Source organism: Vicia villosa, linkage group LG7 (genome assembly GCF_029867415.1).
Source record: "Vicia villosa cultivar HV-30 ecotype Madison, WI linkage group LG7, Vvil1.0, whole genome shotgun sequence".
Taxonomy (NCBI): Eukaryota; Viridiplantae; Streptophyta; class Magnoliopsida; order Fabales; family Fabaceae; genus Vicia; species Vicia villosa.
Window position 1 is genome coordinate 38,516,353 of NC_081186.1, and position 15,453 is coordinate 38,531,805.

The following is a 15,453-nucleotide window of genomic DNA, read 5'->3' on the forward strand; positions in this document are numbered from 1 at the left end:
AAACACACATGCATCAATTAAATCTATGAAAGGAAATCGAGACTAAAATTATTTCTAAGTCTATTAGAGAGTTATTTACAAAGAAGTGTCGATACAAAGAATATTCAAATATTGTAAAAGAAAGATTTATTAAAAGATCAAAACAATTAGAAAACTAACAAAAGTCGTGACAATTATCTAGTCAATCTACAATATCTAAAAACAAATTTTATGCATTTTTACTTGAGTTAGAAAGGATTTATGAAGCTAAAAGTAAAAGAAAACAAAAGTTAAAATAAAATCTACAATCTAGACAGCAGGGGGTGTGATAGTATTTTAAAAAATGAACTAAAATTAGCTAAAGCAGGAAACTGGGCCTGATTCAGGGGGTGGGAATAGGGACAGCGTTTAGGCCCAGATGCAGGGGACGGTGGTACGTTAGCTACGGAGGAGTATGATTCTGAACATGTTACAAGGCCCAAGATCTCACGGCCCAATGCTCACATTTCTCACCATTTCATTTATTCACTTATTATGCTTCAGCATGTGATTATTCCCTTTTTTGAGTAAAGTGTAACGTAGCACCAACACACTAGCATCAATTGGTCATGAATCTTTTAAGTCACATAAGACAAAATAAACTACTGGCCAATCAGAATCAGCCAACGCGCATCCCCAATGATTGAAAATAAAACAAAGTTAACAAAATGAGAGGAAACATTCCAATGGGGACGCGCCACGTAGGATAGGAGACTAGAACTCATGCATGCATAGAGACGCCGGAGTGCAGCCTCCGGTCGTCTTCTCCGATGGGGGTTACGGCGGCGACGGCGGACCTTTTTTCCAGAAATTAGAAGTGACACCACTGTCCTACTCGGTTTCCGCCGTAGATTATGGATCCGTCATTAGTTTTCATTAATTCTTTCTCTAACAAACAAACCGAACCACGTTCTAAAATCTATCACAACTTGAACTTAACCGGAACTCTTCTCTAATCATATCGTTGCATCCACAATTATCATAGCATTCATCTATAGGGTTCAAACAACGAAACAATGATATATTTCGTGCAAACAGAAATCAAACTTCAAGAGCTCATAATTGAATGCGCCGGTGCAAGAACCTATGGCATGAGATCTGTTATGCTAAGAGGATCTTAGAAGCTTACTTACCTGGATCTTGAATCGAAGAAGGATGAAAGAGAACTCTGAGAATTTCTGAGCTCCTCGGTGATGAGAGCAATAACTCCTCAAAGTATAACTTCGATCTTAGACTTAAACTCAGCTTTGCAAGATTCTTGTAGCTCTTAGTAAGATGATGAAGATCCACTAGCTCTTGCCATTGCCGATGATTCTGAGTTGGAGATGAAGGTGATGATTGTTAAGATAGGAGAGGGTGATGGTGGTCGGTGGTGGCGGAGATGGTGTTTGCTGACAGTGGCTAGTGGTGGTGGAGATGGTGTTTCACGGTGGTTGCAGTGGTGGTGAGGGAGGTTGATGGTTGAGTTCGTTGAGTTTGTTACAAGTTGTAACAAACTTTGTGAGTGATGGAAGAGAGAAAAAAAGATCCGAGAGAGAAGAGAGTGAGGAGAGAATTTTTGAGAAATGAAAAAAATGAGAGTGTAACTTGAGAGAGGATGAAAATGAAGCGTGTTATGTTTATATAGCATGAAGTGGTGATGCATGGTGATTATGGTGTGGAGTGTTTAGTGTAATATTCCCTTTCCATGCTTAGTGACTAAGGCTTTTGCAAATGAGGTAACTCTTTGAGGTGCTTTTCACGTGCCTCCCCCATGCATGGTGAAAAATGGATATTCCATGTGTGTTGCAGCTTTACGTCATGGTACCTCACACGCAACTTATTAATGTCCACGAGCTTATCTTCATGTGCACATATCTCAAGCTATGGTCCATAACATGACCCGCTCCTTAGCTCAACGTGAAGAGGGTATAAGGCACAAGAGGTTTGATGTTTGGAAGACCTTGAATTGGCGTCTAGAGATGGAAGAAAAGTAGCCATGAACTTGTTGTGTCATCCTTGTATAGACTCCACGCGCATGTGACATGGAATTGGCCCAGATTTCTAGCAAGGACAAGACTTGGTCAGGACATAACTTTGAGTCTTCTTATCTGGCTCCACACACATTCAATAATTTCCTTCTATGGCTTGTTGGAAAGAGGACATAGCAATGAGTATTTTGACACAAAGCTTGACCTCAATGGGAACTTATAGAGGGAGAAAATTGGGCTTGAATTCGGCCCACCATGTGTTCGTAGAAATGCCTTGCGCGTGACCTGGATCTTGGCCTGCCTGATGCTGCATTCTGGCCAGTGTGAGGGCACTACTTTGAAAGCTTGCATCTCACTCAATATTTGTTCAATTATTCCAATTATTGTCTCAATGGATAGAGGAGATGGCAAAGAAGAGAATGATACCAAGTTTGCATTCATGGCACTTCTGTAGAGCTCTAAAAATGGCTGGAGATTTGGCATGCCATGTGTTTGCTGAAATGCCAGGTCATGACCTGACTTGTGACTTGGATTATGACTTGGTTAAAATGAATTTTCAGCAACTTCACACCACTTTAACTCTTCATACAAGCTTCAAATGAGAAAGTGTCCAACTACAAAGTTGTTCCCCTCCATGAGAGGAACAACTTTGATGTTGGAATTTTCTTCAAAAACTGTCATTTGCCACGTGTAATCTAGTGCTGAAGTGGGCTGCTCGACAAGATTTAAAGCATCGAAAATTTTCTAAGTGTTGGAAACTTCTCTTTTTGCTATTTTGGCGACTTTTTGTCGAACTCCCGATTTTATCCATTCTTTGACTTTTCTTGACTGATCTTCCACCAAAAGTCAATATTTGAATAATTTTTCTGATTTTGACCCCAAAAGTCAACTGTTCTGGTTTTTCCGACTATTGGTGAAATTCCCGATTAAATCTCCTCCAATCAAATCCAGTCAAACAAACACATCCACGTGGTCAGTACGAGAAGCTTTTCACACATAGAAACCACTCCTGATTAAATGTTGACTAGAAGGTCAACTGGTCGACTTTGGTCAAAGAAACCCTGATTTAAAGAACCGGATGATTTACAAGCTACTATCCTTCAATCAATGCCCTGATTTGAAGTAGAAAGACACCCCAATCCAGGAGGACTTTAATGAACATAGAGCCACATGATTCTACCTCTGTTTTCTTATTCTCTGATCAAAATTCTTTGCAACAAAGCTTTTTCTTGCTAGCCTTCGAATAGCACCCATGATATGAATGCATGAGTGAGAGTTATGACCTAGGTGATGTATGTACATGAATCATAAGCCGTATGAATAGGGTAGGACAAATTTGGGGTATGACAGCTGCCCCTATTTAATCGTCTTATACTCGGAAATGAGATTGGCGCTAGCCTTTCGAATATTCGAGATAGAAGAAGATTAAATACCAAGACCTGAAATTTGTCCTGAAAAGATGGTATGATCCTTATTCTTTTATTATTTTGTTTTGATATCTGCTGGGGAAAGATAATTCTTTGGTTTTTCTGGTGGGAGAATTTACAATGGGTAATGGATTTGAATGGTGGTGATAGCTTGTAACGTGGTAACGGTGCCGATACAAGGTTTTCCAAGGGGGTGTTACATGAAACAACGACTGGAAGGGAATAGATCTCGTGCGATCTACGACTCAACATCGACTCGACAACAGGAGAGGAAAGAAAAGATCTCGTACGATCTTTAGGACTGAAACAAGAGGGATCTCGTGCAATCTAAGACTCAACATCGAAAGAGGATCTCGTGGCGATCAACTCGTCAACATAAGAAAAGGGAATAAGATCTCGTGGCGATCTTATGACTCAACATCGAAAGAAAATCTCGTGCGATTTTCCACACTTTGGAAAGGAATAAGATCTCGTGGCGATCTTATGACTCAACATCGAAAGAAAATCTCGTGCGATTTTCCACACTTTGGAAAGGAATAAGATCTCGTGGCGATCTTATGACTCAACATCGAAAGAAAATCTCGTGCGATTTTCCACACTTTGGAAAGGAATAAGATCTCGTGGCGATCTTATGACTCAACATCGAAAGAAAATCTCGTGCGATTTTCCACACTTCGGAAAGGAATAAGATCTCGTGGCGATCTTATGACTCAACATCGAAAGAAAATCTCGTGCGATTTTCCACACTTTGGAAAGGAATAAGATCTCGTGGCGATCCTATGACTCAACATCGACTCGACATCGAGGGACAAAAGAAGACATTGTGTCAGACACTCATCAGAGATTGAAGATACCTCGCATCGGCACCATGGCTTAAAAGTGTTTGTAGTATGATAGCAGATATCAGGCAAAGTTTGTACAGGTAACAACTTTGAGAGGATGGGTCATTGTTCTGATTCAACATTGGCTCCTATTATCTGGCTTATGTTCCGTATGCATGTTTGAGTTTTTTATGGCGTAATGATCCACTGTAATGGATATGCTACGCTTTCGAGGATGCAATGCTATATGCAATGAATACTATATGCAGAGAGTGCCAAATAAAGGCCCTTGGTGGGACAGAAGAGTAGGATCATTGGGGTCCGTTGCTTGTGATCTTGAGACGCCATTGCGGGTGGGCGTTGAAAACCTCATAGTGCCAAAGATGGTTGGCAACTGTGTGGAGGGTTAGAACATAACTCTGTTGGGGAGGAAGTGACTTTGCTCGACTTTCCTTACATCCTATACTGCTTGGGGAAACATGGGTTCTGATGGACACTTCTTTGTCTGCCGTGTAGGGGAGGGACATGGATTTCTTCCGGTGTCTTATGCTTATCAGTACTGATGAATTATATGCTTGAACTTACACGCGGGATGGTGACGACCTTTGTGGCATGTCTTAAGCCAAGACAACGACTAGAACCTGCAACCTGCACAGAAAAACAACGTTTGGATGCAAATGGTGCCCCTTAGAGCACTTTTATGTTTACGTAACATCATGTTTCGTTTTGATTTTGTGATTATTATTCCCCATGCTTTCAATGCAATGTTTAATAACGAATTAAATCACACCTTGCATGCGAAAAAAATGAAAAGCAGGAAAGAACACTTCTTATCAAAAGATCATTTTATTGATGGAACGCCTATGAATAGGCTTCTGTACAAGGAAGCAACTCCTAAATGAGGTAGTTGCGAAGGGAAAATAAAATGCAAAAAGCAAAATGGCAAAGAGAAATGCTCGAATTTCCATTAAAACTGGTATTGCTACAGTTCCCATATCCTCGATCCTCTCAATGCTTTGCTTCAGAAGGGTAATGGTTGGATTGATCTGTCCGTTCCGCGAAGGGCGTATAGGGGTCTTTGTGAAGGATATTCAGACTGTAGCCTCTCGCTTTTGATCCCTAACTTTTGCCTGGATCGCCCTTTCGGGTTTTCAATCCAGCGGGATGCCCCTTTTTGCCTAAGCCACCCTTTCGGGTTTTCAACTTAGCGGGTTACTCTTTTTTGTTTTATCCCTAATTTTTTCCCAAACCCTTTTGGTTTGCCGGGATGCCCTTATTTTTGCCTAGGTACGTCGACCTAGCGGGTCTTTTATGCGTAGTATTTTTTGACTGAGTCTGAATTGACTGGGAGTGGAACGTCTTCCCCATCCATCTTTGTCAAGATTAAAGCACCACCTGAAAATGCTTTCTTCACAATGTATGGTCCCTCATAGTTGGGAGTCCATTTGCCCCTTGGATCGGTATGAATTGGCAAGACCTTCCTTACGACTAGGTCACCTGTGTGGAATTCTCGAGGCCGAATCTTCTTGTCATACGCTTTCTTGATCCTCTTTTGGTACAACTGGCCATGGCAGATAGCAGATAAGCGTTTCTCCTCAATTAGATTGAGATGATCAAGCCTCGTTTGAACCCATTCAGTTTCATCGAGTTTGGCGTCCATCAAGACTCTCAACGAAGGAATTTCCACTTCGACAGGTAGTACGGCCTCCATACCGTAGACAAGAGAGAAGGGAGTTGCCCCAGTTGAAGTACGAACCGAAGTTCTATAGCCATGCAAAGCAAACGGTAACATTTCATGCCAGTCCTTATACGTTCTGACCATCTTCTGGACGATCTTCTTTATATTCTTGTTAGCAGCTTCGACTGCGCCATTCATCTTTGGCCGATAGGGTGATGAATTGTGGTGTTCAATCTTGAACTCTTCGCACAACTCTGCCATCATCTTGTTATTAAGATTGGACCCATTATCAGTGATGATCTTGTTTGGAACCCCATATCGGCATATGATCTCTTTCTTGATGAAGCGAGTCACGACTTGCTTGGTTACATTCTTGTAAGAAGCAGCTTCAACCCATTTGGTGAAGTAGTCGATAGCAACAAGAATAAATCTGTGCCCATTTGAAGCTTGTGGCTCTATGCGCCCAATCATGTCTATGCCCCACATAGCAAAAGGCCAAGGTGATGTCAGAACGTTCAGAGGAGTTGGAGGGACATGAATTCTGTCAGCATACACTTGGCATTTGTGACATTTCTTCACATACACATAACAATCACTTTCAATCGTCATCCAATAATATCCTGCTCGCAAGATCTTTTTGGCCATAGAATGTCCATTGGAATGAGTTCCAAAAGATCCTTCATGAATTTCCCGCATGATCAATTCTGCTTCGTGTCTATCCACGCATCTGAGCAAAACTGAATCATAGTTTCTTTTGTACAGGACGTCTCCTGACAAGAAGAATTTGGATGCTAACCTTCGAAGCGTTCGCTTATCACCAATCGTGGCATCTTCGGGATACTCTTGCTTCTCAACATACCTCTTGATGTCGTAATACCATGGCTTTTCATCATACACATCTTCAGTAGTGAGACAATGAGCAGGGAACACATGGGCAGGCTCTTTGTAACGGAGGATCGTTATGTCTGGTACTTCTTTAGGGGAGCTAACTCTGAACATAGCCGCCAAAGTAGCCAGAGCATCTGCCAATTGATTTTCCTCTCGGGGAATATGATTGAAAGTGATTTCCTCGAAAGCGGGCAACAACTCTAAGATATAGTCCTTATAAGGAACTAAATTGGGGTGTCGTGTTTCCCAATCACCTCTTACTTGATGTATGACCAATGCAGAATCCCCATAAACCTCAAGGATCTTGATCCTCATATCAATGGCTGCTTCAATGCCCATTATGCAAGCTTCGTACTCTGCGACATTGTTTGTGCAATCAAAGCATATTCTAGCTGTGAAAGGGATGTGGGTTTGACGAGGAGAAGTCAAAACTGCCCCAATACCATGGCCCATAGCATTTGATGCACCGTCGAACGTGAGAGTCCATCGCTCTCCTGGCTCGGGTCCCTCACTATCATCCAGTTTCATGATATCTTCATCAGGAAAGTCAAACTTCATTGACTGATACTCTTCTAATGGCTGATGAGCAAGATGATCTGCAAGGACACTTCCTTTGATGGCCTTCTGTGTGACATACTGGATGTCGTATTCTGACAAAAGCATTTGCCATCGGGCTAGCCTTCCTGTAAGAGCCGGTTTTTCAAAGATGTACTTTATCGGGTCCATTTTGGAGATCAATAGAGTGGTATGAGTCAACATATACTGCCTCAGTCGGCGAGCAGCCCATACCAAAGCACAGCAAGTTTTCTCGAGTAGTGAGTAGCGGGATTCACAATCGGTAAACTTTTTGCTCAGGTAATAAATGGCGCACTCTTTTCGACCAGACTCGTCATGTTGGCCCAGCACACACCCCATAGATCCCTCAAGCACAGTTAAGTACATAAGAAGCGGCCTCCCAGGAACCGGAGGCATGAGAATTGGTGGCTCTTGGAGATACTGCTTGATCTTTTCAAAGGCTTCCTGACAACGATCATCCCAACGGATATCTTGATTTTTGCGCAGCAGTTTGAAGATGGGTTCACAAGTATCAGTGAGATGAGAAATGAACCTGGCTATGTAATTCAATCTTCCAAGGAACCCTCGAACTTCTTTTTCATTCTTCGGCGCTGGCATGTTCTGTATCGCTCTTACTTTGTCAGGGTCGACCTCAATCCCTCGTTGGCTCACAATGAATCCAAGTAGCTTTCCAGATCGCACTCCAAAAGTGCACTTGTTTGGATTAAGCCTCAACTTGAATTTACGCAAACGAGCAAACAGTTTCTCAAGATATACCAAGTGTTCCTCCTCAGTTTGGGATTTTGCAATCATATCATCGACGTACACCTCAATCTCTTTATGGATCATGTCATGGAAGAGTGTCACCATTGCTCGTTGATATGTTGCACCAGCATTCTTAAGACCAAAAGGCATCACCTTATAACAATACGTACCCCACGGAGTAGTAAAGGTAGTCTTGGTCATATCTTCGGGAGCCATCTTTATTTGATTATAGCCAGAAAAACCATCCATGAAGGAGAACACCGAATATTGAGCAGTGTTGTCGACTAGCACATCAATATGAGGCAGAGGGAAATCATCCTTCGGACTTGCCCTATTCAAATCTCGGTAGTCAACACACATGCGTACCTTTCCGTCCTTCTTAGGAACAGGTACTATGTTTGCAATCCAAGGAGGATACTCACACACAGATAAGAAACCAGCCTTCAACTGTTTTTCAACTTCTTCCTTGATTTTCAAAGCCATATCAGGTCGTGTTCTTCGTGGTTTTTGCTTTACAGGTGGACATTCTGGTTTGAGAGGTAGCCTGTGCATAACTATATCTGTGTCCAAACCAGGCATGTCTTCATATGACCAGGCGAAGATATCATCATACTCTCGAAGCAACTCAATCAACCTTCTCTTTACATCACTTTGCAAAGCGGCGCCTATTTTGACCTCTCTTTTTGCTTCTTCTGTACCGAGGTTGATGATTTCTATGGCTTCTTGATGTGGCTGAATAGATTTCTCTTCTTGTCTCAAAAGTCTTGCCAATTCCTCGGGGACTTCACAATCTTCCCCACTATCCTCATCAGCTTGGTCAATTGGATTCTCAAGGATATTAAGACGTGGAACTGTAACATTATCATTTTTGATGGAATTCGAGCCGGATCTGCACGATGGATGATTTATGCCTTAGAATGCCACACATAAAAAGAGAAAAAAAGGAAAAAGCTTTGCCATTTTTGAAAAAGTTTTTAAAGTAAAAAACTAAAATGGAAGAAATGGAACAGTAATTGCATGCGAAGATATGATTTTCATTCAATATTAAACAAATTGAAACACATGGGGGGCCCTTCTTTGTACAAGAGGTCAAAAATGCTAAGGGCGAAGCATATGACTTATTGAAACAAGAAAATTACATCTCCATAAAAGTGACTTTGGGGATGTCCAAGATAGTCCAATTGTTGAGTTCCTGTCCAGGCGCAGCATTGCAAATGAATCTGGAGAGATCTTCTTCATCATCATCATCCACGGCGAGAACCTGACTTCCAGAACTGGTGCTTGCACTGACGAACACTTGAGAAATGGGGGGAATCACCTTCTTTCCAGGACTTATGCTGAGCTGAGTAGAGGAAGATGGCTGATACCCAAGGCCATACTTGTCTCGCTTCTCATGAACATCAATCAGTTTGCCCCAGGCACTATGGGGAGTACCAGCTTCTAAGAAAGCCTTAGCATCATTTAAAGACGAGAGGGGCGTTCCGAGTTCCTTCTTATTCTCGACCACAGGGAGTTTGTCAACTGACACAATCTCTAAGGCTTGAAAAGGTGTCTCTTGTATCTCTCCCTCCACTTCAACATAACGGTATGACGCCAGATTATTGACAATCAAATCCTCTTCACCGGTGATCACAACAATCTTGTCATTCACAACAAATTTCAAACACTGATGGAGGGTAGATGTCACAGCCCCAGCAGCATGGATCCAGGGACGACCCAAGAGGCAAGTGTATGAAGGACTTATATCCATGACATAGAAGGCAATATAGAACATGTGAGGGCCAATCAAAACAGGCAGATCAATTTCCCCTTCTACGGACCTTCTGGAGCCATCAAACGCTCTGACACTCATAGTGCATGGTCTCATCATAATCCCATCCATACTCAGCTTAAACAAAGTAGCCTTGGGCATCACATTAAGAGAAGAACCGGTATCAATCAGAACTCGAGACAACACAGCATCCAGACACTTGACGGAGATATGCAACGCTTTGTTGTGTGCTCTACCCTCAGGTGGAAGCTCATCATCAGAAAAACCCAAACAATTACCAGCAGCAATGTTGGTCACAACCCCTTCAAACTGAGGCACGGTAATGTCTTGAGTCACGTGAGCGGAAGCCAGAACTTTCATCAGAGCATCACGATGAGCTTCAGAATGTACCAAGAGCGACAGGATGGAGATCTTGGCTTGGGTCTGATCAAGTTGGTCAATCACTTTGTAATCACTTTTCTTAATGATTTTCAAGAGTTGTTCGGCATCTTGGGCATTACGTGTTGCAGGAGGATCAACAGCAACTTGCTTTCCTTTTGCTTGTGTACTAGCCTCTTTGTTGGTCTCTTTAGGAGGCGGAGGAGGGGCAGCAAAGATCCGACCACTACGGGTAATGCCACTAGTGCCAGTAATATTTGTGATACTCGAAGTACCCACTGGAGGACAGTCAAACTTCTTCCCTCGAATATACACGGCATTATAACTCCAAGGAACAGCCTTAGAATCACTCACAGGAGAGGGAACAAGAGACGAGGTTGAAGGAGTCGAAGGAACATTTGGAACCTGAATAACCAACGGAGTCCTCGGAGCCTGAATGACCAAAGGAGTACTTGGAGCATGAATGACCAAAGAAGTGTCCTGAGTCTTCGATATCTCAGCAGGGTAGTAAGGGATCTCTAAAGTAGCCACATCTTTGACAGGAACGACCCTTTCCACTCTAAGAACACCTTCATCCATTAATTCCTGGATTTCTTCTCTCAACCTAGTGCACTCCTCAGGATTAGAAGAGCATTGCAAACAGTAATCATGTAGTTCACACAAAACCTTTTGTTGCATAAGATACTCTCTGACAACTGCTAGCGGCATCCTAACCTCATTAACATCATTTACCAGGATCTGATCATCACATAACTCAATAGCATTGGTCGTACTAGCATGAGGAGGCATAGGATTATTCTGCACATTAGGACCAGTAGGAGCGAACGAGATAAGCTTGTCGTCAAGGAGATCCTGAACCTTCAATTTGAATGCTCTACACTTTTCAATAGTATGGCCTGGAGCCCCTGAATGAAATTCACATCGAGCATTAACATCATAACCGGGAGGGAGAGGACTAGGTGGAGGTCCAAGTTCACGGAGTTGTACCAATTGACCAGCAAGCAACTGAGGGAGAAGCTGAGCATATGACATCGGAACCGGATCGATACGCCTATCTTGGAATCTTGTTCTTTGCGGGCCCCTTTGACCTTGAGGCCTAGGGTTCTGTTGACGATTCTGAGGAGCAGCAGCTTGTTGTTGTGGTACGAAAGGCTGTTGAGGTGCCATCCATGGTTGTGGAAGAGCAGCAGCATATGCTTGAGGGACATACGGACCAGGCACAGCATAAGGCATCGGGTAATAAGGAGGTGGAACAGCAGAATATGCAGGAGCTCGGCTTTGGTCAACAGAAGCGGTGCTAGTCTCACCTTCCTTCTTCTTCACAAACCCAGAATACGGCTTCTTACCATTACCACTTGAGTTGTTAGGATTAGTAACACCTTGAATGGTACCAGCTTTGACACAGTTCTCAACCCTCTCACCAATGATGACCACATCCGAAAAAGAAGGAGAAGTATTACTAACCATGTGCTGAAGATACGGCCCTTTCAGAGTCCCCATAAACAGGTCAATCAATTCTCGGTCCAATAAGGGAGGTTGAACTCGGGCAGCAAGTTCACGCCATCTCTGGGCGTATTCTTTAAAGGACTCTTCAGATTTCTGTGACATATTCTGCAGTTGGGCACGGCTAGGAGCCATAGCAGTATTGTAGTGGTATTGTTTCAGGAAGGCATCAACAAGTTCTCCCCAAGTACTGACATTAGACCTCTCGAGTTTCATATACCACTCCAACGGGGCTCCAGTGAGACTATCCTGGAAGAAGTGCATAAGCAGAGGTTCGTTCTCAGCGTGAGCGGCCATCTTACGGCAGTAGGAACGAATGTGAGTCTCTGGGCAGGTAATTCCCTTGTACTTATCAAAATCTGGCACCTTGAACTTCGGGGGAATAACAATCCCAGGTACTAAGCACATAGCAGCAGTGTTAAAACTCGAAGTTTTAGCAACCTCAACGGCTTTAAGGCGTTCTTCAAGAGCTTGGTACATCTTAGCAGTCTCGGTCAACTCAGCAGTGAGATCATGTTCAAGATCAATAACCTCATGGTGGTCGTCCACCACTTTAAGTGTCTCATTAATAGGAGTCTCTTTAGTTTTCACCCCTCCGTCAGCAGAATTGGTAGGAGTATCTTTGACCAAACTGGCGACGCTCTTTCTGAGCTCGTCCTGTCCTTGAACGACGGCATGGAGAGTCTCCATAAGTTGGGCCATTCTCTCCCCCATAACATCCATATCCCTACGGAGGGCAGCTTGGTTCTGCTCAAATTGATCCATGAGTCTCTCGTTGCTCCGGGTACGGTAAGGATGTAAGAAAGTCAGCTTCGTCGTCGGAAAAGAAATCTGGATCTGAAAGGGACCCCAATTAGTTTCTTGTACAATAACCTGAAAAATGCAATGTGATAATGTGAATGTATGAGTGCATGTGTGCGTATGACGTGATGTGCCATTTTCAGAGTATCCAAGATTTAATATTGATCCAGAATAGCTAACAATGTGACAAAAGATAAGTGCCAAGAGAAACTAGTTCTTTTTATTCATAACAAGAAATTTAAACTTGGGCAAGCCATACATCAACAAGATAGTTCAACAATGGAAATAAAAGACCCCATCCAACAAGTCTGGTGGTGGTCGCAACATACAGACTCAAACATCAATCCATCTGAATATAAAACAGAGGTCCTCCTTGTCTGAAGTGCTCGTCGCTCCACTTCTTAGTTTCATCAAACAGCTTCTTGGTTGCTTCTCGATCTCTTCCTTTAAGAAGGCTTTGGATCACCTCATCTTTGCGAAACAAATGCCCATCTAGCTTCTTGCAGCACTCCCTGAGTTCGTCACATCCTTTGCATTCTGGGAGATAATCCTTCTCAGATATGTCCTCCATCATTCGATCTCTGAGCTTGGCATTTTCTTCTGTTAGTCGAGTATTACGGAGGTGACTTCCTTTAAGTTGAGTCTCAACTGCCATTCTTCGAGTGGCCTCTTCTTCCAGTTTCTTTTTCATATTCTTTACTTCAACTCTAGCATCCCTTTCTATCTTGAGCTTATAAGCTTTCAAGTCTTCTCGGTACTCTCGCTTGAGTTTCTCTTCTGCTTCTTTCATGGCCCTTTTTAGGATCTTTTGGTGATCCTCGACAGTAACAGTAGTATCTCTTTCACCCTTTTCGGTTCTAGCCCTCTTTTGAACTCTGGAAGATCCTCCCTTCAGCATTTTGGCTTCGTGTGTCAACTCAACCTTTTTCTGGTCCACAAGACAAAGTTTCGGTTGCGCATCTGACTTCTTTTCGTGCAATTGGGTGCTTTCCATATTTACTGGGATGCAATTCTCAGCAGGCATAGTGGTAGTTGGAACCTTAGGTGGTTGCTTGTACAATGGGTTAACCTTCGGGAAAGGCAACAGGCGATCTTTAACTCTATTTTCAACCCAATCCGTGTAGGCTTGTTTGGCAACGACATTCTTTTCACCTAGAGAAATCTGATCACTCGTATGGATGTCATTCCAGGCACTTACCACTTTTTCTAAACCTTTTAGATCGGTTCCCTTCTCAAAGCAAACGGATTCAAATATCTCTTTGTCCAAAGGCTTGTTTTCAAGTGCAAAACCCAATTGACGCAGCGCTAGCTTAGGATTATAATTGATAACACCTTTTGTTCCTATGAGAGGAACGTTGTCAAAAGTACCACAGCTAGTTATAACTTTCTCCACATCCATTCCAGTGGGACACCAGACAATGTCATTTCCGGTAAGCCCCATGATCCTTTGAGGCCATTTCTGAGTAGAAGTAATGAAAGGACCACTTGTAGGCAGGTGGGACTTAAACCAGGTGTATAACAACGGCAAACAATTTCTTATGGCTCCTCCTTTCCCATATCGAGAGTGAACAGAATAGTACGTATCGGCTAGCAAAGTAGGGACCGGATTCTTTTCCACCAAAAGACATATAGCAGCCAGATCAACGAACTTGTGAATGTTAGGGAACATCACGATCCCATAAATCAAAACGGCCAGAAGGGCGTTGAAGGCCTCCCACATCTTTTTGTTAGCCAACTCTTGGGCCCTCTCAACCAAGAAACTCATATAGAAACCATGGGTGTTACCGTTCTTTTTCCAATTTCCATGAACATCTCCTATGCTCAAATAAAGAGCGTTGGCAATGTTGTTCAAATCTGGTTTCTCTGGGACACACACGAAAGGAACCTTGTGTTGAATCTTGATATTGAGAAAGTGAGAGTACTCCTCGAGAGTGGGAGCCAACTGATAGCCTGAGAAGGTGAAACAACGCAAGTCAGGATCATAGAACTGGAGAAGAGTAGATAAACCCCATTCGTCGACGTGTGAGTCCAAAAGAGTCAAGATGTTTCCATAATTCTCAGTGAACACAGTTTTATTATGACCGGTGATCAATCCACCCAATTGCCCCAACTGAACCAAACCTTCGCGATGGAAACTGTAAGTGTGAGTACGCCTTGTAGCTTCTCTGGTAGCGGTCACGTTGCTAGCCATCCTGGATGAAAAGTAATAACCTCGGATACCCTGAAAAATGGCATGCATATGAGAAATAATACTATTTTTCTTCTTTTTTTTCTTTTTTTTTTTTACTACATCTTTTCTTTCTTTTCTTTTTTTTTTTTTTGGAAGGTAAATATGCCATGATGTAAATGATGCAATGGAAGTTTCCCCACATAGGAGAAGTGTGTGTTGCCTCTGGATAAGATCGGACGTTGCAGGATCAAAGGTCCGGCATAGGCACAATGAAACCATGAGAACACAAGTCATCAGCAGAACAGAACGGTCACCAACGGTACCTGTCATGTATATCCCTCCCCGCTCACGGGTGTAGTCTAGGTCAAGGTAGGTCAAAAAAGCCAACAGAGGATTGAAAGTAGGCGTAATCATACGATATTGCCTCTTTCAACCAAGCTCTGCCCGTGGATACATGATCGGATCAATCAGACATACGTCCTCTGTCCGTCATGGCCACTCTATTCCTAGTTCCTAAGGTATCACTCATGGCCTGGGTATTGGGCCTTTTACCTCATAGAACAATCCCACCCAACCTGCAAAACAGAACAGAAGACCCCAAGGAACACAGAATATAATCCATATGCATGATGTGCAAACAGAAATAAACATGATATGCAGGCAGAAAAGTAAACATGCAAACATATATACAAGGTATAGACATAAAAA

General features: G+C 42.9%; 1 protein-coding gene across 1 annotated transcript; it reads right to left on the reverse strand.

The window, feature by feature from the left end:
- Positions 1-238: 238 nt before the first annotated feature.
- On the reverse strand, positions 239-14,766 carry LOC131618896 (uncharacterized). The gene is made up of 4 exons (XM_058890051.1): positions 14,583-14,766; positions 13,930-14,438; positions 13,194-13,803; positions 239-246 (listed from the first exon to the last, which is right to left on the reverse strand). Exons 1-4 carry the CDS (start codon positions 14,764-14,766, stop codon positions 239-241), a joined length of 1,311 nt encoding a protein of 436 aa, XP_058746034.1.
- Between the last annotated feature and the right edge of the window lie 687 nt (positions 14,767-15,453).